At 44.4% G+C, this 23,238-nt stretch overlaps 2 protein-coding genes across 2 annotated transcripts in view; both read left to right on the forward strand.

Moving 5' to 3' along the window:
• Positions 1-12,530, forward strand: part of LOC310929309 (stAR-related lipid transfer protein 9-like) — a gene marked incomplete at both ends in the record, with an annotated part of 30,075 nt that extends 17,545 nt beyond the window's left edge. Inside the window, 20 exons of the mRNA XM_083892032.1 lie at positions 25-141; positions 758-790; positions 883-944; positions 1,332-1,441; positions 2,532-2,674; positions 2,784-2,851; positions 3,047-3,144; positions 3,233-3,442; positions 4,439-4,536; positions 4,637-4,714; positions 4,964-5,041; positions 6,277-6,456; positions 7,626-7,677; positions 8,062-8,187; positions 9,715-9,797; positions 9,928-9,989; positions 10,245-10,438; positions 10,976-11,453; positions 11,551-12,442; positions 12,504-12,530. Of these exons, the coding sequence (XP_083748158.1) occupies positions 25-141; positions 758-790; positions 883-944; positions 1,332-1,441; positions 2,532-2,674; positions 2,784-2,851; positions 3,047-3,144; positions 3,233-3,442; positions 4,439-4,536; positions 4,637-4,714; positions 4,964-5,041; positions 6,277-6,456; positions 7,626-7,677; positions 8,062-8,187; positions 9,715-9,797; positions 9,928-9,989; positions 10,245-10,438; positions 10,976-11,453; positions 11,551-12,442; positions 12,504-12,530 (3,189 nt within the window). The remainder of the gene's footprint in view (positions 1-24; positions 142-757; positions 791-882; positions 945-1,331; positions 1,442-2,531; positions 2,675-2,783; positions 2,852-3,046; positions 3,145-3,232; positions 3,443-4,438; positions 4,537-4,636; positions 4,715-4,963; positions 5,042-6,276; positions 6,457-7,625; positions 7,678-8,061; positions 8,188-9,714; positions 9,798-9,927; positions 9,990-10,244; positions 10,439-10,975; positions 11,454-11,550; positions 12,443-12,503) is intronic.
• A 104-nt stretch (positions 12,531-12,634) lies between these two features.
• LOC310929310 (stAR-related lipid transfer protein 9-like) lies at positions 12,635-22,627 on the forward strand (the record flags this gene model as incomplete). Its single annotated transcript, XM_083892033.1, has 11 exons — positions 12,635-17,307; positions 17,395-17,598; positions 17,678-17,867; positions 17,958-18,104; positions 18,195-18,279; positions 18,372-18,538; positions 18,675-18,739; positions 19,786-19,988; positions 21,267-21,346; positions 21,818-21,976; positions 22,526-22,627. The coding sequence occupies 11 exons, from the start codon at positions 12,635-12,637 to the stop codon at positions 22,625-22,627; spliced, it is 6,075 nt and encodes a 2,024-aa protein (XP_083748159.1).
• Between the last annotated feature and the right edge of the window lie 611 nt (positions 22,628-23,238).

Below are 23,238 nucleotides of genomic sequence, written 5' to 3' on the forward strand. Positions count from 1 at the left end.
TAATATGTGTATTTGTCTCCTCAGGTGTTCCAGGACCTGGGTGTGTTGGTGCTGTCCGGAGCCTCCGAGGGCTACAACGTGTGTTTGTTTGCGTACGGCCAAACGGGATCTGGGAAGACGTACACCATGATGGGGGCACCGGTGAGTGTGGACTCAAATGACATCATCCAATCCAACCAATTCAACTTTTATTTGTTGTTAAGCACTTTAAACAAACCACAGTGGACCAAAGTGCTGTGCATAGTAAACAAAACACATAATAAGTAAAAAGACGAGGCATGTTTTATGTACAAAGGCAGATCATTCCAACCCCCCTGTCATGTGTCGTTAGTAGATTTAAGATTTGGCCTCCACTGATGACACAAACCTGCAAAGCTGAAACATTAAAGCGGACCTAGACCGGAAGTTCCAATTAACGCTGTTTTTAGTGTGTATCTGCGTCATTACCTTGTTTACGAAGCCCTGAAGTTTCGAAACAAACAGTTCAAACTCTGTCTTCTGGGGGTGAGATTTATGTCTGAAATATCGCGGCTCAGCACATCGTCAGAAAAGACAGATTTCTGTCGGCTTGTTTACAGCAACAAAAACGAGGTTTTTGACCATAAAAACAAGTTAATGTATGTAAGTAGACCTCCATAACTAACATATATGTGCAACAGGACCACTCTGTGTGAGCTTTAAGAGTAAAAGTATGAAGTTGTCATCTGTCAAATTAATGCTGTTTTATTATCCGTGTGCTTGTTTTGAATATTGTCAGGACTCTATCGGGTTGACCCCTCGCATCTGTCAGGTGAGATACGTCGTCGGCAACAATTTCTTACGTGAAAGTAAAGTAAACACTGAGTCGTGAAGTAACTTCTCGTTTCTGCTTTTCCCCCACAGGGTCTCTTCAGGTCTAAGGACACTTTCCCCGATGGGCAAAACTCAAGCAGAGTTGAAATCAGGTAACTTTGTTATTTATGCGACTCTCTTCTTTGTTTGTCTTAATACATTTAAATTTAAATGAGCTGAATACTTTTATGAGCATTTATGCTGCAAATTATAAGGGTTTGGTTTGTGGAGTTTCCCGTCAGTGCTAACCAACTTCCTTTAGAGTCCGAATGGTAATGGTTTGACAGCACAGTAAATATGGTTTCTTGTTTGCACACAAGCAATAATGCAGCTAATGGCTGCGGGGATTTCCATGGTGCTGTCACCCTCTAAATACAAGCACACTACACTACTAATGTACAGTAAAATGATGCAGGGAAAATAAGACTATGAGTTTGACGCTATTGCAGAAGTGGACATAGCAATGGATTATATGTTGTCCTGTTTCTATGTCCCTGCAGCTTCCTGGAGATCTATAATGAGCGAGTGAGGGACTTGCTGCGAAAAGGAGAACAGAAGAAAGCATCGCTGAGAGTCCGAGAACACCCAGAGAAGGGACCTTATGTCCAAGGTGAGGAAAAAACAATTCAAATGAAATATTTAAACACTTCCCACAAAATAAAGATCTAATGACGATTGTTTCTGTCTCTCCATGATAAAATATTAAACTAGAGGTCTGAGCGCCTATCAATTCTCATCGCCCTTTTCAGAATAATCTCACTGAGATTAAAATAACAAGCCTAATGTCTCAAACATACAGTATGACTGCATATTTACCTTTTAATGGTTTTACAATTAGACGCTTTGACCTGTAGGAAGTGTCAGTCGTACAGTAAAATAATCTCACTTCACAGAGAGAGAGAGTTGAGCCAAAGGTTAAAAATCCCGACAGAGTAATACACAGGATTTTTGTTAAATTATGGACTTGTAATATGGTCTGCAGTATTTTGAGTAATACTCTGCTCATGTGTATTTAGTCATAAATCAGTGTGGTGCGCGGTCACTCGTGGAATTTTGTTCCCTTGTTAAAACCTTTCGTCGGCTCCAGAATCGGCCACGCTGCTGGCTCCAGTCCAGACTCCTCTTTTAGCTTCTGTTGCTTTTTCCTCCTTTTCCTCCTTCTCCTCGCTCCATCACCTCCATTTTACTCCCCCTGTCTGTGTCTGAAGCCCCCACATCCACTTATTGTCTGTATCAGGCAGAAAATCCCAGATGAGCAGAGGAAGTGAAGTAATTTCCTGGTGGTTCCACGGAGAACGATTTTATGACACAGACACAGAAGACTTTTAAAACTCACAGTTTTGATTTCTCCATCAGCACGTGCACAGTTTTACTGTTACTGTGTTAAAGTCATTCAAATATATAAGTGAAAACAAAGAGCGCGTAACCACACGAGGCTCAGCTTTTTCTGTGCAGCTGCTTCTTATGAAATGGGAGCAAGTATTGATGAGTTATATTTCCTGTTGTCTCATGTAACACGTGTCAGATGCACATACACCTCCTTTCTCCTCAGTTTACCAGTGTAATGTTCATGTTTTACTGTTGTTTTGGAGTTTATAATGTGTGTAATATAATACTCTTTCCAGATTTGGTATTTAGACACTTTGTTATTATTTGCTCATATTTCCTACCATTCTGTGTCTCTCTCTCTATATAATAAGACCTGTCACAGCATGTGGTCTCCGACTGTAAACAGGCCATGGACCTTTTGGAGGAAGGCATCGCCAACCGCATCACTGCAGCGACCCACAACCACGACGCCAGCAGCCGATCCCACGCTATCTTCACCATCCAATACACACAGGTCACACACACACACACACACACACAAAGCAAACTGATGATCATTCACTGTTTTTGACATTCGATTATTATCGTCTTATTGTGCTTCTGTTTGTTTTTCCTCTCCTCAGGCAATCCTGGAGAATAATCTCCCATCAGAAATTGTCAGCAAGATTAACCTGGTGGACTTGGCTGGGAGGTGAAACTACTTTTTCATCCCTTTTTCTTTTTTTTTATTATTATTATTATCTTGTCAACACCCATTAACTCAAAATCACTGACAACAACTGCCCCCTAGTGGCGCTCGGCTGCAGCCGTCGTCTCCGTGTGCACTTTAAATCATCTGGAAACGACAACGTTGTGTGAATGTGTTGTTGTTCTGTTGTTTTCACAGTGAAAGAGCAGACCCTCACTACTGCAGAGACAGACTGACGGAAGGCTCCAACATTAACAAGTCCCTGGTCACTCTGGGAATCATCATTTCTGCTCTTGGTAGATGAAGATACCTTTTAAAAGTTGTATTATTTTTTTTAATTCAGGGAAAACTAATTTTTATCTTTTTCTCACGTTGCCTCCCCAGCCCAGAACTCCCAGATGTCCAGCAGCTGCCAGAGCATCAACAGCATGGCCTCGGAGGGAGATAGCAGCACTGTGGGCAGCCACAGCAGCTCCTTGTCTGGAGGAGGAGGAGGAGGGAGGAGACACTGCTTTATACCCTACAGAGATTCAGTCCTAACCTGGCTGCTGAAAGACAGCCTGGGCGGGAACTCCAAGACCATTATGATCGCAAGTAAGTGTGACGCGTGTCAGTTTTATTGTTGTGTTCTGGAATATAATTGCACATAAATTGGCCGCATGTAGCCTTTAAAAACCAATGGCTGTTGTTTTCTGTCTACTATGATATAATATAATGATTGTAACATTTTTGTAACAAGGTTTCCAGAGAGAATTTTAATATAATGGAAAGCAAAAATGTTCCCCCCTTTACTAGTCTCAGTTTCTGAAATGTGTTATATCTGAAGTCTACAAGTTGTTTATACTGGCGTTACACCGAAGCTAACGGCTGCCTGAATATTATTTTAAATGTTGTGAAAGTAGTTTACAGTGTATTTAAGAGGATTAGGGCCACACTGGAAAAAATATTTGAGTTCTGACTTTAAATTCTGACAGAATTCTGAGTTTTAAAGTCAGAATTCTGAGTTTTAAGTCAGAATAAAGTCAGAATTCTGAGTTTTAAAGTCAGAATAAAGTCAGAATTCTGAGTTTTAAAGTCAGAATAAAGTCAGAATTCTCAGAATAAAGTCAGAATTCTCAGAATAAAGTCAGAATTCTTAGTTTTAAAGTCAGAATTCTTAGTTTTAAAGTCAGAATTCTGAGTTTTAAAGTCAGAATTCTGAGTTTAAAGTCAGAATTCTCAGAATAAAGTCAGAATGAATTCTGAGTTTTTTAGTCCTAATTCTGAGTTTAAAGTCAGAATTCTTCGTTTTCAAGTCAGAATTCTAAGAATAAAGTCAGAATAAAGTCAGAATTCTGAGTTTAAAGTCAGAATTCTCAGAATAAAGTCAGAAATTCTGAGTTTGAAGTCCTAATTAAAGTAAACTAAAGTCAGCGTCTTTTTCCGGTAAAGTCAGAACTCAAATATTTTGTTCCTGTGTGGCTGTAATCCTCTTCCATAACAATAAATGTTTAAAAGCCTCCATAACTAACCCTTCCCAGTTGCCACTCTCGTCTAATTAAATAAACATTGTGTTGTCATGTGATTTGTATGTTCGTTTTGTACTTGCAGCCGTCTCACCCTCGGCAAACAGTTATAACGAGACCCTCAGCACACTGCGCTACGCTGCCCACGCCAGGAATATTGTCAACAAACCTCGCGTTAATGAGGTCAGTGGCTTTGCACAACTTCACGTCCAAAAATTTTTTTTATGTTTGTCTGAGCCAAAGATTCCCGTAGGTTAATGACTGGGCTTTAAATTCTGTGCAGGATGCCAGCGTTCGACTGATCAGGGAGCTGCGAGAAGAGATTGACAGACTGAAGAGCATGCTGCTCAGCTTTGAAATGGTATGGTGACCTTTTATCTTTAGAGCATGTCACTGACTCTCTCAGGGAAATATCCATCTCCCCCCACCACCACCACCAAAAAAACCTCTCTCAGTATTGAAAGTTTTTGTACTGAAGATATGCAGCTTTGTGTCTTTGTGACATACGTTAAAAATGTCACAGTGACACAAAAGGGCATTTGTACACTGTGTGACATTTTCCTCTTTGTGTCGACTCATCTGTTTTTTTGGGGTTTTTTTGGACTGACAGCAGCGTAATCCCAGTCCATCGCTGAGTGACGAGAGGGATGGGAATCTTTCTGAAATCGTGCTGCAGAACGAGCTGAAGGTAAGGCACCAGGTTGATACACATGGTTACACCTACAGATATCGTTTCGGCCTGCCTGTTTTTCAGGATTCTGTCGTGTATAACAAGAGGGAAATTCAAGACGACTGTTGTATTAGGGCGGATTTGTCACCATATATGTCGATAGTTTAAAGGTCCATTAAGTGGGATGAGCTGACAGGAATTGAAATGAACAATCATATTTACGTTTTCATTACCTCAGAACGAGCCCTCGTCCATGGAACCTGCCAACACTGGCCTTTTATATGTGGCATTATCTTAACCTCTTCTTCCCTGACCCTCTTTTTGGAGACCAGATGTGCCTAAACCAAATAGAGTAAATCAAAATAACTTGTCAGATTCCTTCAGAGGTGTAAGTTTCACTGTACATGGAACACAGCATAAATGAAGGATTAAGGTTTTCCGTCGCCTAAAAAATATTGCATTTTAAAGCAAATATCACCTTTAAAATATGCAGTAGGAGCTTAAAAACGAATGGAGGTCATGTAACAACATGTGGACATGAGCTGTGAAAAAAAAAAATGACGAAAAAAAGAGTTTCCAAAAACTGCTGAGAAATGTTTTTGTCAAAAAAAAAAAAAATTTCATCAGTTTTTGGAAACTCAAGAACTCGATTTGAAACTCGAGATTTCAAGTTTTTTTTTTCTCATGTCACTTTGGGGGCTCCATAAAAAAGAACTTGTTATGAATAATAATAATAAGAGGTTAAGGGCCGTGGTTCTGTTGACACCTAAACAAGAGTCTGCGTGACTCTTGTATTCTATGTACGTGTACATCATCTCACATTCTATTCACGTTGCAGCTGTTTCTCACCAGGAAATTGGCCTCATTTGTAATTCCTTGACTCTTCTGAGTGCTGATTTTTACATGTACAGAGTGAACTACATCACATAACCTCAAGCAAGTGTCCATGGTAAGACTTGAAAGTGTCGTCATGTACAGTCCGTGCGGACTCAAACTGGAGGTGTGCACACAGTAGTTCACATTGTGTCTGCGTAGACCACTGCGGAATTGAGCAAGTGACTCTATCTGTGTCAAGCAGAGCCCAGTGGACCTCTGCAGACATAGAAAGTAGACTACATGTCTAAAAATGGAGGGCTGAAGGGGCCAGGTATTAAGTTATTTGCAATCTGTAACCTCACTGAGGGATGTAGGTGACATGGTGAGGTTATCAGCAGTGGCCGAGGACTGAAAACAGTTTTTTTCTCCTCTACCAGGTGGAACAGCTGACAAAGGACTGGTCAGAGAGCTGGAGGGACAAAAAGGAGCTGCTAGAGCAGTACAGCGTGGACATCAACAGGGACCGAGCCGGCTTCTTCATCAACTCCCTGCGGCCGCACCTGGTTACACTTGATAGAGACGTCCTCAGCACTGGCGTCGTCTTTTATCACCTCAGGGTACGACGACACACACTCGAGCAGAGGCTGTATCACAAGAAAATAATTAGTGCATTTCCATGACGACTGACCGGAAAAGGCGGGCATGACGTCATGTTTACGTGCCGCGACACGGGAGTCCAGGCACCGTTTACCAGTTAGCTACGTTAGCTGCATTAGCTCCTTTTAGCGCCGTTAGCGCCGCCTACAATGGAACTGGAGCAGTCTGTTTATTAAAGGAAAAGTGCAGCGCTACATATAACCAGCGTACCTGTGTTTGCGTATGTGTGCCTCTGTTTTTAAAGTTCAGCGATCATTTAGAGACACATTTTAACAATCCGGAGTCACGTAAACATGGCGTCACGTGCGTCTTTTTCCGGGCAGTTGTCGTGGAAACGCTGGAGCTGTTAAACGGCGTTGACGCGTTAGCTTTTGACAGCACTAAAAATAATGTCTTAGTGGGATTTTTGTGGCGTTAGTGGTCCAGGTATTTAACTTACAAGTTTTCTTAGTGCTCATACACTAAAAATACAAATTCTGCATGAACAGCATGATGCAAACAATGGCAAACTGTATTTTTTATCCTTTTGCTTTACTTTTCCCTTCTCTCATGTCACTGTTTTTGTCAGCTGTCTTGACTAAAACCCTAAATCTCTCTCTCTTGTTTTTTTCCTTACAAGGTTCTTCAATCTCCTCCTCCTTCCTCCTCCTTCCTCTGTTTCTCTTCTGTTCCACTAGAAAAAAAAACTCTTGAGAAAAGGTGTGTGTTTCTACTGTCTTTGCCTCTTTTTTTCTTCTCCCCACTTCATTCTCCCGATTCCTATCCTGTCCTTTTCCCCCACCTCTCTGCGCGAATTACAACTCCTGAAAACGCGTGACGGCGCTCGGTCGGATGAGAGGCTCTTCTTAGTTCTGAGGCGAGGACTCGGGGGAGCTTAAACTGCCCTGATTCTGACAATGACAAGCATACCCTCAGGCCTGACAATTACACTGTTTCCTGCACGTGAAGGGCTAAAGCCACCTGGGAGCACATGTGGTCCTGACACTCTATAAGAAAGCCTTTAATCTGGTTTGATAAGACTTCAAAGAACATATATATATTTTATCAGCAAGAGAAAGGACAATAGTTGCTGTTTAAATCCATCCATTATGTTGTTTTCTTTATTGTTGTTTTGATTGTTTGTCTGCAGGAAGGAGTCACCCACATTGGACCTCAGGACCAGTTTGAAGAGCCACATATAGGTAATCTTTATGTCATCCAGTTGCAAATGTCACCTCTTTAAATTCTAATGAGATTTTCTCTCTACTGTTCTACATTACTCCATTTTATTATTTTTTAGTAAACTGCAACACACACACAGCGACAAAAATAGAATCTTCAGTTCAGTAACCAGAGTGTTGCACACAAGGTGCGCGGGGGGCATTGTCGGCGTTAAGTGAAAATGCATATAAAACATTATATCCCCTAAAAAACGGCTTGTTAACTTTTCATTAAATGCTGCATTGAGCACTGAATATATTCAGCAGCACAGCGGCTGCCTCAGCACAGCTTTCTAAATCATTTGGTTTGTGTTTTCTCTCTCTCTCTTTCTCTTTCTCTTTCGCTCTTTCTCTCTCTCGCTTTAGTTCTGCAGGGCAGTGCCAGCTGTGAGATTGAAAACCATGGAGGTGTGGTAATGCTCAGGCCGCTGCCAGGCTGCTCCTGCCTGCTCAATGACAGAGAGGTCACTGAGCCCTGCAGACTGGCTCAAGGTCAGTTTGTGTCCCCACGCACACACACACACACACACACACACACACACACACACACACACACACACACACACACACACACACACACACACACACACACACTCTAGTCTGTCTCAGTCAGAAAAAACAATCTGATATGCAGCAGATGAATTACCTCACTTTGGATCCTGCAACTTGTGTGTTTTATTATAAATACCACCTACAGTTAGTTGGATTTGCAAGTTTTAAAGTGACTGAGGGAGCAATGGTGTGTATACAGCAGCAGCACAGAGGCAGAAGGCAGCGAGAAGTGTTTGTCCTGTCCAGCTTTTAAGGGGTTTTATGAGCCGTGTATTTCACTTTGTTGTGAAGTCAGACTTGTCTCACTTCTCTAGCTCAGTGTTTCTGTTGTCCTCATGTGTCTTGACATTAATAAATAAATAAATTATTTCCTGCTTGCAGCATGAGAATATTGACGAGAAACACCTCAGAGAGGGTCATAAGATAAGAGATAAGAGAGTCCTTTATTCGTCAATTTTTCGAATTTAGCCATTAGCAAACACAATGTACCATTAGAACATGTAGAGTGTATTTCTGATTATTTTAATGTTATATTCATAGATAAAAAATATGATGTCCTTCAAAAACAAGGAACATTTTATTTTTTTTCTTCCAAATTGTATTTTTTTTTTCCTCAAAGTTTTAATTTATTTCTCAAATTTTTATTTTTTTGCTCAAAATGTTATTTTATTTCCTCTCAATTTTAATTTCTGCCTCAAAATGTATTTAGTTTTTCTCAAAATCGATCTATTTTTTCTCAAAATTTTAATTTCTTACTCAAAATTTTTATTTCTTTTATTACATTTTTTTCCTCAAAATTTGTTAGATTTATTGATAAAAAGTGCTTTTCCTTAAAAAATAAAGACATTTCTAAGTGACCCAAACTTTTGAACGGTAAAGTATAGAAAGCCAGTTCTTAAATTGCGTTAATTACCACATAATAAGTAAGTAATTCAATAAATACATCATTCTTCTCTTTGAATATCTACCTTATAAGAGATAAGAGAGTCCTTTATTTTGTCAAATTTGAAATTTACAGCGTTACGGCAGCAAGACAGTAAAGATAAGGATAATAAATAATAACCATGCATTAACAAGAAAATTACAACATAAAAAGATATTAACACTGACGATATAAAAAAAAGTTAAATAGAGTTAAATAGCATAGAATGTAGTACACTATAGACAATTGTGTGTATAATGGACACTTCCCAGAATATACACAGTATGGACTAGAGGTTTACATTATACACAGAGATTTAGCATGGGATATTATATGTTTATATTGCACCTTTGTAAAAACACAGTGTAATGTGATAGGTTTAATCAGCATTGTGTGAATTCCTGTGACAATGGTGTGAATGTTACACACATTTGTTTATATCAAAAACCGTGCCGTGATTAAACTCTCATGTTTTCTTTGTATATTGCTGCATATTTTCTCTTCAATAATACCTATGACAGATTGTTCCATCTCTCTGTCCCCAGGGATGGTCATCACCTTGGGCGGAGTGCATATGTTCCGCTTCAACCACCCGGCAGAGGCAGCCATCCTCCGGGAACGCAGACGGGTAAAAAGTTGTATTATTACTAGTGCTTGTTGCTGATGATGATGAGGATGAGGTTGAGGATAACTGAAATACTTACAATTTCTTGTGGTGATTTTGGGTGATTATGTGATGATTTTTTTTCTGTTCTCAGGCTAGTGAAGGAGGCATGAGCTGCACCTACACTGACGTTTGCCCCTTGTCCCCTGACCTGAGGTAAATACTCAGTTTTCCCAACTGGTGCAGACGTGTGTTGTTTCCATCAGCCCCCACCCTTTTGAACAATCTCAGCGAGCTGTTTACAGGACAGAAACAGGCGTTGCTTAGTTACAGCTGAGACGCTGAACTGAAAAACCAACAACGGCAGCTTTTACTATCAACAAAAGGCTGAATTGTGTCGTTTTTTACCTCCTTTTTGTCTCTTTTATCGTCACAGTCTCTCTCTCTTTTTTTTTTTTACCTGCGTTATAGTGTCAAAGAAGCAAAACTCCAAGAGCAGCTGGGCGCCTCTTTCTCTACCGCTGAGGAGCCCACTGTGAGACAGCGTGTGGAGGAACAGCAGCGATACGTTGAGAGTTTGCGACAGGAGATCCACGCAGAGCAAAGACGAGCTGAGAGAGAGCTGGAGAGGGAGCAGGCTCTCCTACGACAGCAGCACACTGAGAGTAAGCGCTTTACACACACACATACACTACCGTTTAAAAGTTTGGGGTCACCTATACAATTTTTGTTGTGTTTTCCATTATTGCACAAGGGTTTTCTAATCATCCAATAGCCTTCTAACGCCATTAGCAAAAACAATGTACTATTAGAACACAACAATGTATAGAGTACAGAGAAATCTCTGATTCATTTAATGTTATATTCGTAGAAAAATATATTTTAAACATTTTATTTATTTCCCTCAAAATTGTAATTTCTTTCTCATTTTTTCCCCTCAAAATTTTAATTTCTTTCTCAAATTCTAAAGTTCTTCCTTAAAAAAATGTTTTTTCTCTAAATTTAAATTCCTTTCTCAATTTGTATTTATTTTCTAAATTTTTTTTATTTCTTTCTCAAAATGTATTGGATTCATTGATAAAAAGTGTTTTTCCTTCAAAAAATAAGGACATTTCTAAGTAACCCCAAACTTTTGAGCAGTAGTGTATAGAAATCTAGTTCTTAAATTACAACATTCTTATCTTTGAATCTCTACCCTACAGTCCAGCAGTGGATTTTGCAAGAGAAACAACGCCTGGCAGCTGTCGAGCAGAGAGTCACTCAAGAGTCTGGAGTTCAAACCGACATCACTGCTGTATCGATCGCTGAGACGCCGACACGCCAGGCATCCACCGATCAGAATCAGAAAGATCCGAGCGTGGACTGTGTCTGCCAGGTGGTGAGAGCCAGGAAGAAGGTGGTGGAGGAGGAGCTGCTGAAGCACCACACCCTCTGTCGCGCCGAGAGCCGCATCCGTCGGAAGAAGCTGCAGCACCAGTTGGGGAGGATTGCCCGGAAGCAGCGGCTTTTGGAAGCGAAGAGGGAATTACAGCAGCTGGAAAAGGCTCTGCCCGACAACCCAGAGTCTCCTGAGCTGCGTTCACCGTCGAAGCAGAGCGTTCGACCTTTTTATTCTCGGAGACACTCGTTCTCAGCGGATCTTCTGTCGCGGCTTTACCCGCAGCACACGCCTATCTTCAGGTGAGCACACCGGGAGGATAAGTTGCATTGAAGATGGAAAACTAAATTCTACATCTGTCCCTTTAATGTAAATATGTATTATTTCTTGCCTTTACAGACACTTCCTGAAGAGAAACGGATCCACAGAGCTGACCTCAAGTTCTACTACAACCTCTGAATCTATCAACAGCAGAAAATGGGATTCAGATGAGTATCTTCCTCGGGAAAGGACTCAAAGTTGCACTGGGACGAGCTTCTCGGGACAAAGTAAAAACATCAGACAAACTCTCATAGAGGAACCACGAGCTCTTCCCGTCCGCGAACGACCCGAAAGGAAACCTCTTCTGCCGAACCGAGATTTGTCTTTTAAGAACAGATCGGACCAGAACTCGGCGATTGTTCTGAAGTCGTCGCTCGGAACGACTGTGAAAGAAAATATACAGCCGTCCACGAGAGACAAACCAGACTCTGAGAATGCTTCCTGTACGACTGCGACAAACCCATCCAAGTATGAATCTTGTTCTGTAGGACCCAGGCTGAAAACAGCTCTGTCCAAAGTGTTCAGGAAACCACCGTCAGGTACAAAAGGTGCTCAACCTGCAAGCAAATTTCACTGGAGACAAAAAAGAGACAAGACCCTGAAAGAAGGCAGCATGAGTCAAAGCAAATGTGCCATTAAAACAGCCGTGTCGTGCGAGGAGCTTGACCAGAGGACTATGTTTGACGATATCGGACAGAGGCGTTGGCACAGCACGGAGGCTCTGATGGAAAAGACCAGCATGTGGGTCGAGCGGCAGCAGGGATTGGTCAAATGGGACGAAGAGCAAGAAAACGAGGGAACGTCGGACTGCGAGAGCATATTCTCCCTTGATTCCCTGTCGTCCGCTTATGTCACAGCTCTAGCGGCGCAGCTGAGACGAGAGGAAGCAGCACAGAGCGAGGTAGAAAGTGAAGACAGCCAGATGTCGAAGGATTCCCTGGCTGTGGAGAGCAGTGGGAAATATTCTACAGTGAGAACCCTGGTACCGACTTATTCTTTGGTTGCCGATACCTCTCACTTATCCACTGCAGGGAGCAGTTGTCAGAAACCCCAAATAATCCCAGTAGAGACACACCGGAGCCAGCAGTGTCTCAAAAGCCCTTTAATAGCAGATTCCAGAGGCAGAGATGCAGTGCAAAAATTGACTGAGGACTTTGGGAACATGCAAACGGCTCTGGCCGGCAGCCCTCGCTCGCTGAGCAGCTGCAGCGGGAAAGAGCCCGAGAACCCGCTGGTGCTCACCGATGCCTGGTCGTCGACTGATGCGGCAGACAGTCCCAGGATCCACAGGGTTTCTTTGCCGCTCCGAAGGGAAGCGATGTTCGGGCATGTCGAAAACGGCAGCAGCAGTTCCAGCGCGAACCTGTCGGAGTCCCAGTCGAGCGGACGCAGGAGCCGCAGCTCCTCACCCGCCAGCACCGACGGCGTAAATGTAACGGCGGAGGAACGTGTTCTAATGTCGGAAGATGCCGCGATAAGGATGCAGAAAGACGACTCTGTGTCTCAAAATGTGGAAAAGACATTTAGAGATATGCCGGACGACATCAGCCTCACCTCAGATCACACTACTTCTGTCTCGCACACTGGGATTCCCCCCACTCAAGAAGCAGCATCTATGCTTCACGTGGTCACTGATGCACCTGATATGGCAGCTGGTGATGACACTGAAATGTGTGCCTCGGGTTACAGTCGCCAAGTCCAAGTCCTGGACAGGAGACGTGATGCTTCAAGTGTCTTCAAACCACCATCCACGGCAGATGACATACTGGGAGTTGTACAGCAGTACGAGTGTGAGAGGACCAAAGATTTGTCACTTACAACGGATGAAACCAAAGGCACCGAGCAGTGCGTCGCACTACAACAGGAGCTCGTTAAACCGGCTTGTAAAAATTCCAGGAAGAGGAACAAAGAGGATGCTTTCATGGGCAGCATGAAAATGTTAAAAAGGAGCAACAGTGGAGAATCGCTAACTTGCTGCTCGACACCCGTCGGCAGTCGGGAACAAATTCGGCTCGACGGCAATAACAACTCCAGTGACTCTAAAGAGGAGGAAAGTGAATTAGATTCAGCTTGTGTTGAAAGCAGAGTTAACAAAGTGTCGTCAGTGGTAGCAGAAATGTCTGATTCCACAAGGGAAGACTCCAGATGTGGGTCGAGAAGTCGTCAACAAAGTGTAACATTGAAGGAAGTAGGAACAAAATGGGCCGATTTCCAAGTCGCCGTCACCAGAAAATATCAAGAAAACAAACGGCACACGTGCAAGTCTGATGCTATTTGCAGCGCGATCGACCTCAGGATCTCGGAAATGGTCAAAGAGCATCTGAGATTGTCATTGACGGGATGCGACGTCGGCGACGGGACGAGCAGGAGCCAGAGCATGAGCGCCTTGGCGTCCTCTGCGTGTCTCTTTGGCTGTGCTGGCGATGGACTTACGGCGACAGCGAAGCAGCGCAGAGATGAAAGCGGAGATTATGAGAAAGCGAGGACAAAGCTTGGCGGGCGGGCGACGGCGGAAACGGCGTGCGAAGTCAAAGTGGACAAAAGTGAACACCTGTCGTCAAGTGTGTCTGTTGTATACGGGGATGATGGCGTCACGGTTAAATCCACCAACGTAGCAGAGACTGAACATTCACATAACGTAAACAAACCAATCAAAGAAGACGACTGTGTTGTCCAGGATAATGCTAACAAATGCAATAACACTGCTAACAGCCATGAAGAGTCTGTGCAAAAAGTAACTTCCCATTTCAGTTCTGCCATAAGTCACCAAACACACCATGAAATACTCTGCACAGCTGGTGAAATTGGCCACGGAGAGGCCATCAGAGTGGACGCTTCATTCGGTATCGATGATAAAGATCATTCATCTGAACAAAGGACATCAAAGACGGTTGATAAACCTCGTCAGTGCGGTCCTAACGCGTCTGTGGCAACAGAATCGTTGATATGCGACGGAGGAAATCTTCAATTCTCGCCGCTCGGCCGCAACGGTGACCAGAATACATCATTTGACGACAAGGCCTCCGCGAATAGGTCTGCTGTCGTCGCACCTGGCCGTGATGGAAGCTGTGAAACCGGGAACATGACAGGAGGTAAACAGTCTGTTGCGGCAAGGGATCGGCTTAGCTGTACACAAATCCATTTAGATAATTTGGCTCCGGCTCGTGAGGAAACTATTAATCACTGCGAGTGCCACAGCTCATCGAACTCACAGAGCGGCGGATTTGATAAACCCGCAGAAGTCGACGGTAAAGGGAGCTGCTCGAGGAAAAGCGATGAAGGAACATCGCTCAACCACTCTGAAGCACATGGAATAAAGTGTGGAACGATAATCCACAAAATAACACAGGGGAATACAAGCTGTTGTGGATCTTCTATATCCAGAGAGGGCGATGTGAAGACGTCTAATGGTGATCCTGCTCTTCTGTCCAAAAAATCAAAGCGGTTCAGGAGGTCAAAGATCCAGGCAAAGCCCTCCTCTTCCTCTGATTCCTCTCTTAAATCGTCAGATGACGAGGATCATAAAAGCACCAGAGTGCATCATAACAGCCTCTCCTCTAAATTGGTAAAGCTCACGACACCGAGCAAGGGAAAACAAGAGGCGAGACGAGCTAGCAGTAGCTTCGGCAACGCGCCCGTGTCATCGTTAGCGAGCACTCCTGGAACTCCAGGTAAGAGCGAGGTTAGATTTAAAAGCGATTGCAGCCAAAACAGACGATTGCTATCTCCTCAAACACAATACACAAATGTAAACGTAAGGAAAAGTGAATCACAGAAGGACTCTTCTATGCATTTTGCGTCGAGCGACATCAACCCTTTTGTCCACCAGTGGCAAGGCGACAACGCCACTCAGCACAGTCACAGGAACCCGTCGTTTGGCAGTGCCGCCGACCTCTCCTGCAAATCTCCGCTGTTAAACGCCGCCGAGAAACACATCACGAGATGCTGCAGCGTCGACAACGGCTTGAACGGCCAGAACTCGCCTTTCAACTCCCACCTCAGCGCTTACGCCACCAACAAGGGCCTCTCCAGCACACTGAGCAGCGTGGAGGATTACAGGGAACGCGCCGACAAGAGGCCTCAGCTCTGTCGACACGCGTCGGCTCGCGGGGATTTCGCCAATCTGACGGTGAGCTGCAGCTCCTCTGGCACCGATGTTGCTTGTCACGTGGACGAGGTCATGGACGTTAACTCGTCCGAGCAAGAGGCCCAACTGAACAACGCGCGGGTTGGAAGGCAGAGGATGTGCGAACACGGCACTCAGACTGAGCTCGGGCTCCAAAAAGCGAACTTTTTCAATATCAACGGCAGCGGCGCGAAGAGGAAAGATCGTCACAGGAGGAGCCAGACGGACGTGCCGGCGACAACCGTGAAAGAATCTCCGACGTGGGCCAGCATGGAAAGCATGTCGGCTCACCTCTCCAAGCTGATCGACAGCACCTCGGACCTGCTGGGGGACGTCCAGGAAATGAGAAGCGGCGAAGTCAGCAGGTCCAGTCCGAGGAGGAGCGTTAACGTGTCCAATCACAGCGCCTCTTACAGTGAGTCTAACGACTCTGCCGTGAGAGACTGCTCCACTCAAACGGCCGTGGACGTTGGGATCCAGACGGAAAACAAAGACGCCGAAAAGTCCAAATCTCACGAGATCAACGTGATCGTCAAAGTGATCGGTCCGGATCAGACCGCCGGCGCGTTGCAACCCAAGCACGTGCGCTGTGAAAAGATGCAGAGTGTGCCCGAGCCGACGTCGAACGCCTCTGCAGACAACGTCCCACTCAAAACGCCTCCTGTAAAGACTGCAGACGACTGTCAAAGACGTGTCCGATCTGCGTCTTCCAGAGTCTCGAAACAAACACCTGAAGTCGCCCACGGATCGTCGAAAAACGTCTCCCGGGACGAGAAAGCGGCTACGTACAGAGACCGCGCGTCGTCTCCGATTCTGACCGTGGGAGCGAGATCACATTTGAAGCATGAAGAAAAACGATGTTCTTTGAAATACACGAGCGGAAAAACAGTCCATGCTTCTGAAGAGGACAGCCCTACGGTAACGTCCGTGTCCACACCGGATTGTGATGTTTCATCTCGTCGGTCAGAGTCTGAGATGAGTTGTTCGGGCCCTAAAGGATCGGATAAATTCTCCACAAGCCAAGAAGAGCATGGACATCAAGTCCGTCCGAAATGGGAGACGTCACCTTCTCAAACAAAATCTTTGCACTCTCCCGGTTTACCAAATCCCGATTACAAACCCACACATGGAAAACAATCGCTTCCGACTGATTCTGTCGAGTTTTCCGTCAATTCTTTTAACCGGTCCACAACCGCCGTTGAACCTCAAGACGACGACATGGCGTCACTGGCGCCCAGTGAGTGCAACACGGATGTCCTTTTGAACATTAAACCCATCACTGGTGTCCCCCTTGCATCATGTCTAAACCACCACGTGGTCCCTGAAAACCTGCCCCTGCACAACAAGTTCACCAACTGGTCGGGCATCAACCAGCCGCAATCCAAACACGCCACCAACATCCACGAAAAGAGCGGGAACTGCGCGGTGTGGGGCGAAGTCGAAAGTTCCGGTTCGAACGTAGCGTCGTCTGCGGCACAGAGCGACAGACGGGCGAGAGAGATCGAGAGGCTGCGTCAGGACAGAGAGCGGGTCATGTCCACGGTCAACCTCAGCGCCAACGCCACGCCGCTGACCGTGGAGCTCGCAGAGGCCAAGCTGCATTATGGGCTGGGCGAGACAGACGCGCTGTTGAAGATGCTCTCGCCGAGGTCCGAGGAAGAGCTGGAGCCAGCGACGTCCGCGCCGACCAAACGGCAGCTGTTTGATCGGTGAGGACGCACAGGAACTCAAACGCCTTTTTGTCGTTTATCGTTTTACAAGACTTACATTTGATGTTTTCTGTCCTTTTGCCTAAGACATCGCAGGAGCATCGAGGGTTTGAGGCAGGAGAGAGAGGAGAGGCTGAAGACGTATCGGAGAGCTCGGAGTCTGAGTCCCGGCAAACATCCTCCCGCCTCGCCCCAGGAGGCCGTCTCGCCACCCAAGATCACCGCAGTTTCGCCCAGTCGCCGCAAAACGTACCTGCAACAGCTCCGTCAGGAGGTGATCGACGTCACCAGGTGCGACACGGACTCCCCGACAAAAATGACAACATCAACGTAGAAATACGTCGTTTTTACTCAGTTCTTTGTACCACAGAATACCGGATCCGCCGAAAGGAGAGAGCCAGTATCCGTCGGACATCGAGCAGTTGTTGCGCGACTACGGCCGAGCGCGGGAAGAAGCCATGACCGAGATCGCGAGGGCTCGAGAGCGACTGCGAGAAAGGACCGAGCAGGAGAAGCGGCGGCTGCAGCAGCAGGCGGCGGCGGCGACTCAGGAAGCAAAGGTCAGCGTGTGTGCGTCTTGATCTGTAAAACCCAGATTAAATTAGAAGGAGCGGTGTTGTAAATGAGATGTCTCCGTTTGTGCCGTGCAGGATGACCTGAGGCACCGGACCAGAACCAGTAACAGCACCTTGTGCACCGGATCCAGTCTGAGCCTTTCATCTGGACCCACGTCGGGGTACAACAGTGGGAACGCCGTCCAGCTGCAGCAAAGTAACACACCAGTTCTCAGTGGACAGGTCGGTTCCACTGCATTTACACAATTTATACATGATTTTCATGGTTAAAAAATCAAAACAGTTGCAGCAATGTCGCTTTTTTGTGCTCAGGTAACGCCGTTCCAGGACGAAGGGCTGAAGGTCAGGACGCGTCCTCCTGTGTGTGGTCCTCAGAGAGTCTGGCTGTCGTCCCAGGGTGAGGACAGCATCTAACTTAGATTAACATGAGATAAAAACCTAGATTTCCAAAGTGAATTTGCCCAAACTGTCTCTTTCCCGTCTGACTAGATCTTGGCCTCGAGTCGCCCGTCTCCGCGTTTGAGCCTCCGGTGACCTCCACTCCGTCGCCGCCCGCTTCCGTGCGTCGACGCACCGCGTCCTTTGGCTCCGCCTCCTCCATATCCACGGCCTATCAGGACATCACATCCGTCCTCCTGCGCCAAGCCTTAGCCGAGGTAACGGCGATAAACGTAGAGCTGTGAATAATAATAATGATAATATGCGACGTGACGTCCCTGCCCGTGACATTTAAGACGACCTTCATTCACTATTCATTATGTTGATTCTCTTTAAATGTCTTATCGTCCACAGGTGCAGCAAGCGTCTGCCAGAGACTTCAGTAACCTGCTGATGGGCAAAGCTGCGGCAGACTGGAGGTGAATTCACTTATTTCATCCAAAAATGTGTGATTTTATAGGACGTCTATGTTGAAATCTGTCTATTCAGGGTTTCCTCTTAGCATCTTAGCATACTTACAGTTGTAGTGTGTAACTACACATACAATATACATCTATGTATATCAGCTCCACGTGAGTCTCTCTGTTTCTCAGTAATTGCGGCTTCAAACAGGTTGGAGTAGGACTGAAAATGCAAAGAAACGGCCGAGAAAAGTCTCAGAAGTGAATTAAAACCTTGGTTTTTCAGCTGTTTAAATTGGATAAATGTTTTTTCAGCATCATTTCAGTTGTTTTTCAGCTGTTTAAATTGAATAAATGCCTATTTCTACATAAATTCAGTGGTTTTTCAGCAATTTAAATTGGATAAATGCTTTTTCAGCACAATTTCAGTTGTTTTTCAGCAATTTAAATTAGATAAATGCCTTTTCAGCCTAATTTAAATAGTTTTTCAGCATAATTTCAATGTTTTTTCAGCATAATTTCAATAGTTTTTCAACAATTTAAATTGGATAAATGCCTTTTCAGCCTAATTTAAGTTGTTTTTCAGCAATGAAAATTAGAGAAATTATTTTTCAGCATAATTTAAATTGTTTTTCAGCATAATTTAAATTGGATAAATGTTTTTTCAGCATAATTGCTATTGTTTTTCAGCAATTTAAATAGTTTTTCAGCATAATTTAAATTGGATAAATGCTTTTTCAGCATAATTTCAATAGTTTTTCAGCATAATTTCAATAGTTTTTCAGCATAATTTCAATTGTTTTTCAGCCATTTAAATTAGATAAATGCTTCTCCTGCACCTGTGCTGCACACAATGCTCCCTCCCCCAGTCTGGTCTGATAGTATTGCCTGACAGAGCCTCTATTCAGAGAAACACAGCATACACGTAATGTTACATCATTTCTGTTCACGAAAGACCAGACGGAGGTTAAACAACAAGAATCAATCACCCTTGAGTGTCTGACTGCATGCACATATCACTGAATGTGCTCACATATTCATGTTTTTTTGGGGGGTTTTCTTAGATACCAGGGAACAGAGCGAGGGGTCCATGCCTACTACAAGCCGTCCTCCAGTCCTTCTGTGCACGCTTTCTTGGGTGCCGCGGAGCTGCGCAGACCTGCGGACAGTCTGTGGACGACGATCTGCCAGCTGTCCAAGAGCCACGTCTATAACCGGTCGGTGCGTTCTGTGTGGACGCGACCACTAGATGACAGCACTCAGCTGGGTGAGTCGACGCCAATTATCTGCACTCGTTGGATATCAGTGTGGAAGTTAACTTTTAAGTTTTATTATTTAGAAATTGATTACACGTTGTGTTTCTCCTGCACACAATTCCAGAGGGGAATACAGGAGTATTTATGGACACTGTTTTCCAAAGAATACATGTGTAGTAGTAAAAAAAAAAAAAAAATCATATTTTTTGACTTTGCTGCAGAAAGTGTTCTCACGGGACATTAATAGACCCTGCAAATGTATTCACTTCAAACTCTGCATCTGCAGCCATTAGCTATCTCCAGCACCACCACAGTGGAGTCTCATTCATCACCGGCAGAGTTTATTCTATTACGTGAATCCATTTCCACACCTGCATTGTGCTGCATTTACCACGAGGTTGTTCTTTATCTGCACTCCCTCTGTTCGAATCTTTGCTCCGTGTATTTATTTCTCCAGAGATGTAGTGATTATTGATGTAGCTCAGCTGATATCTTGTTATAAAAAGTTTTCGGGGGGGGCTGCTGAAAGGTGAGACCGTATTTTTCCGACGAGCGACGCGGAGCATATAGTGTTCGCACCGTTCCGTCCGTCCGTCCGTCCGTCCGTCAGGACTAAAATGAATACCTTCCTGTGCGCGTACGTCCTTCACATTTTGCAGGATTGTTTAGTGGGTAAATATCTCCAGGTGCTTTTTTCGTTTTGTCCAAAACCTTTTTTTGAATTTTTCGTGAATTTTTACGCGTTTTTTTTGCGGGGAAATGTGAGAAATGTGTAAACGGCACTTTACGAGCTCGTCAACACGATAACTTGACAAATTTTCGACATTGATGTCAAACTGGCACTGTCCATGCCTCTTACAAGTATCTTGGACAAGTTTGAAGATGGGTGACCTTGACCTACTTTTCAAGGTCACAGCTGCACTTGAAACTTGAAAAATAGCCAAAAACCGGCACTTTTCAACCTTGTCAACGCGATAACTTGACAAATATTTATTGTATTGCTGCCAAACTGGCACTGTGGATGCCTCTTACAAGTATCTCGAGCAAGTTCAAAGATCGGTGACCTTGACCTACTTTCCAAGGTCACCGCTGCACACCACATGTCCAAAGTGGCCTTCATTGCCTATGCAAATTTTGCTATAAAATTGTGGGCGCATTAGTATTCGTCGACTATCACCACTCTAGTTTAACCTTGTTAAACTGTAAATTCTTGCTCCTTTTACAATTTATTTCATGTTTTCTAATAACAGTTTCTGACATGTTCTCCCTCTCCCTCTCTGGCTCTGTAGTTTACGTTCTCACAGATCCGTCCACCTGCCACCTGAGTCAGCCGCGGGACTTCTGCTGCATCAGCGCCGAGTCCAAACAGGTAAAAAAAAAAAAAAAAGCGGCAGCTGCAGAATCACCCGACCACTTCTGATGATTTCTGCTGGTACCCACATCGTGTCGGGTCCAGTGAGCGTTTTTGCAGCATCGTTGCACACGAAACCTCATGCCTTCGTGCCTTGCAGGAGGAAAATGGCTTTTTTTTTTTTTTTACATTTATTAGGGTGCTTTGTGTGGTGAAGCCTGAAGCGGACAGTGCTGTCTTTTGGAATAAAAGACCAGTTAAAAAGCAAACAGCGTGGCATGAAGTGTTTTTTTATTTCGCCCCCCCAAAAAATGTGCAATGTGCATTTTAGAAACAAGCATAAATTATACGCTGTCCCGGTGGATGTTGAAGAAGGCGTCTCAGCTGTTTGTTACTGGTTGGATGTCAGGGAACAGTTGCCTCTTGGCTGATGAAAAAGCTACGCGGCCTGTTTTAATGATGCATCTCTTTCTCTTCCTCCTCCTCCAGGGTGGCCTCTGTGTTCTGGCGATGCGGTCGGTGTTTGAGGAGTCTCTGCCTCGTCCCAGCGTGGACGCCGTTCGGGGGGAAATGATGCCCAGTTGCTGGGTCCTTCAGCCGATTAGACGGAGCGGGAAAGAAATCACCCGGGTGGTCTACCTGCTACAGGTGAGGCCAGGGTTTCTGAATCAAATACTTATACTACGCATCATAAATGCCAGCAAAAGAAACCCACTGATGGTTTAGTGGACACTACCGTTCAAAGGTTTGGGGTCGCCTTTACGATTTTTGTTGTGTTTTCCATTAAAAGTCACACTTTTATTCATCAAAAGAGTTGCAAAAAGAATAGAAAACATAGATTTTTATATTTAGGGCGAGACTAAGTGCCGTGCCAAGTTTGGCGTCATTCAGATAAGCAGTGCGAAAGATATCATTAAATATATATTGGTAAAAGAAGCACACGTTGGCTCTACTGTAGCCACGCCCCCTTTCACTAACACATCGCTCTGAATCCGTGGCTAAAAAGTTAATCAAGTGATTCCCTGAACGCGGCGTTGCTTGCGTTACAATGAGTCGGCGGATTTTGCAACAACGACGCGGCAACAAACACAGGTATGCAGCAGCTCACATTCAGCCGCGCGCTATATGACGGAAGACATTTGTGTTGTGTTGTTGTGTTATTTTGTGACTCTTTGTCATCCTTGTGGTGTCTTTAAGGTGGACCTGGGGACGCCGTCTTTCCCCCCTCGTCTCTTGAACGCCGTTGCCAGGAGACAGGCCGGCGTCATCGCCGACCTCGACGCTTTCCTTGCTTTGTAAAAAAATAATGAAAAATAAAAAATCCACTCACGGACACGTGAAGAAGAAGAAGGCGTTAGCGGCCGAGCACTTAGACTGATACAGGAAGTTAGTCTTTGTTTTGAATTTGCACCATTTGACTTTTTTTTTCTACTTCAAGAGCACTGTTGTAAAGTGGAAGCAGCTTTTTTTTTATATGAAGGTTCTTTTATTTTGAAGGGTATTTTATATTTTTGTACGTGTACATGAAGGTGTTTAACCAAAGATTTGGACGTTTTAAGGGAATAAAATCCCGTATGGCACATTTATTTAGATGGTTTAGGTTCATTTATTTGATAAAAAAATGCTATTTCTTTTCCTACTTAAACGAAATGTGTAAATCCAGCTGAGATGTATATTTACTACACGCGTGTTTTCTCACTTTATACTTTCAATGAATTAATCATATATAGATAATAGATGCTGCCGGATTTCTTAATACAAGGACGTGTCATTGCACCCGAGATTAAAAATCTGTTTACAGAGCGCGGCATCACTTTGTACCAGACCTGAGGTCAGTTTAATATACACTTTATTTATGCAAATACTTGCTTTGTTTTAACCTGTTTGGGTGGAGGGTGAGTCACATTAAG

Source organism: Microchirus variegatus (assembly GCF_963457635.1).
Source record: "Microchirus variegatus genome assembly, chromosome: 7".
NCBI lineage: Eukaryota > Metazoa > Chordata > Actinopteri > Pleuronectiformes > Soleidae > Microchirus > Microchirus variegatus.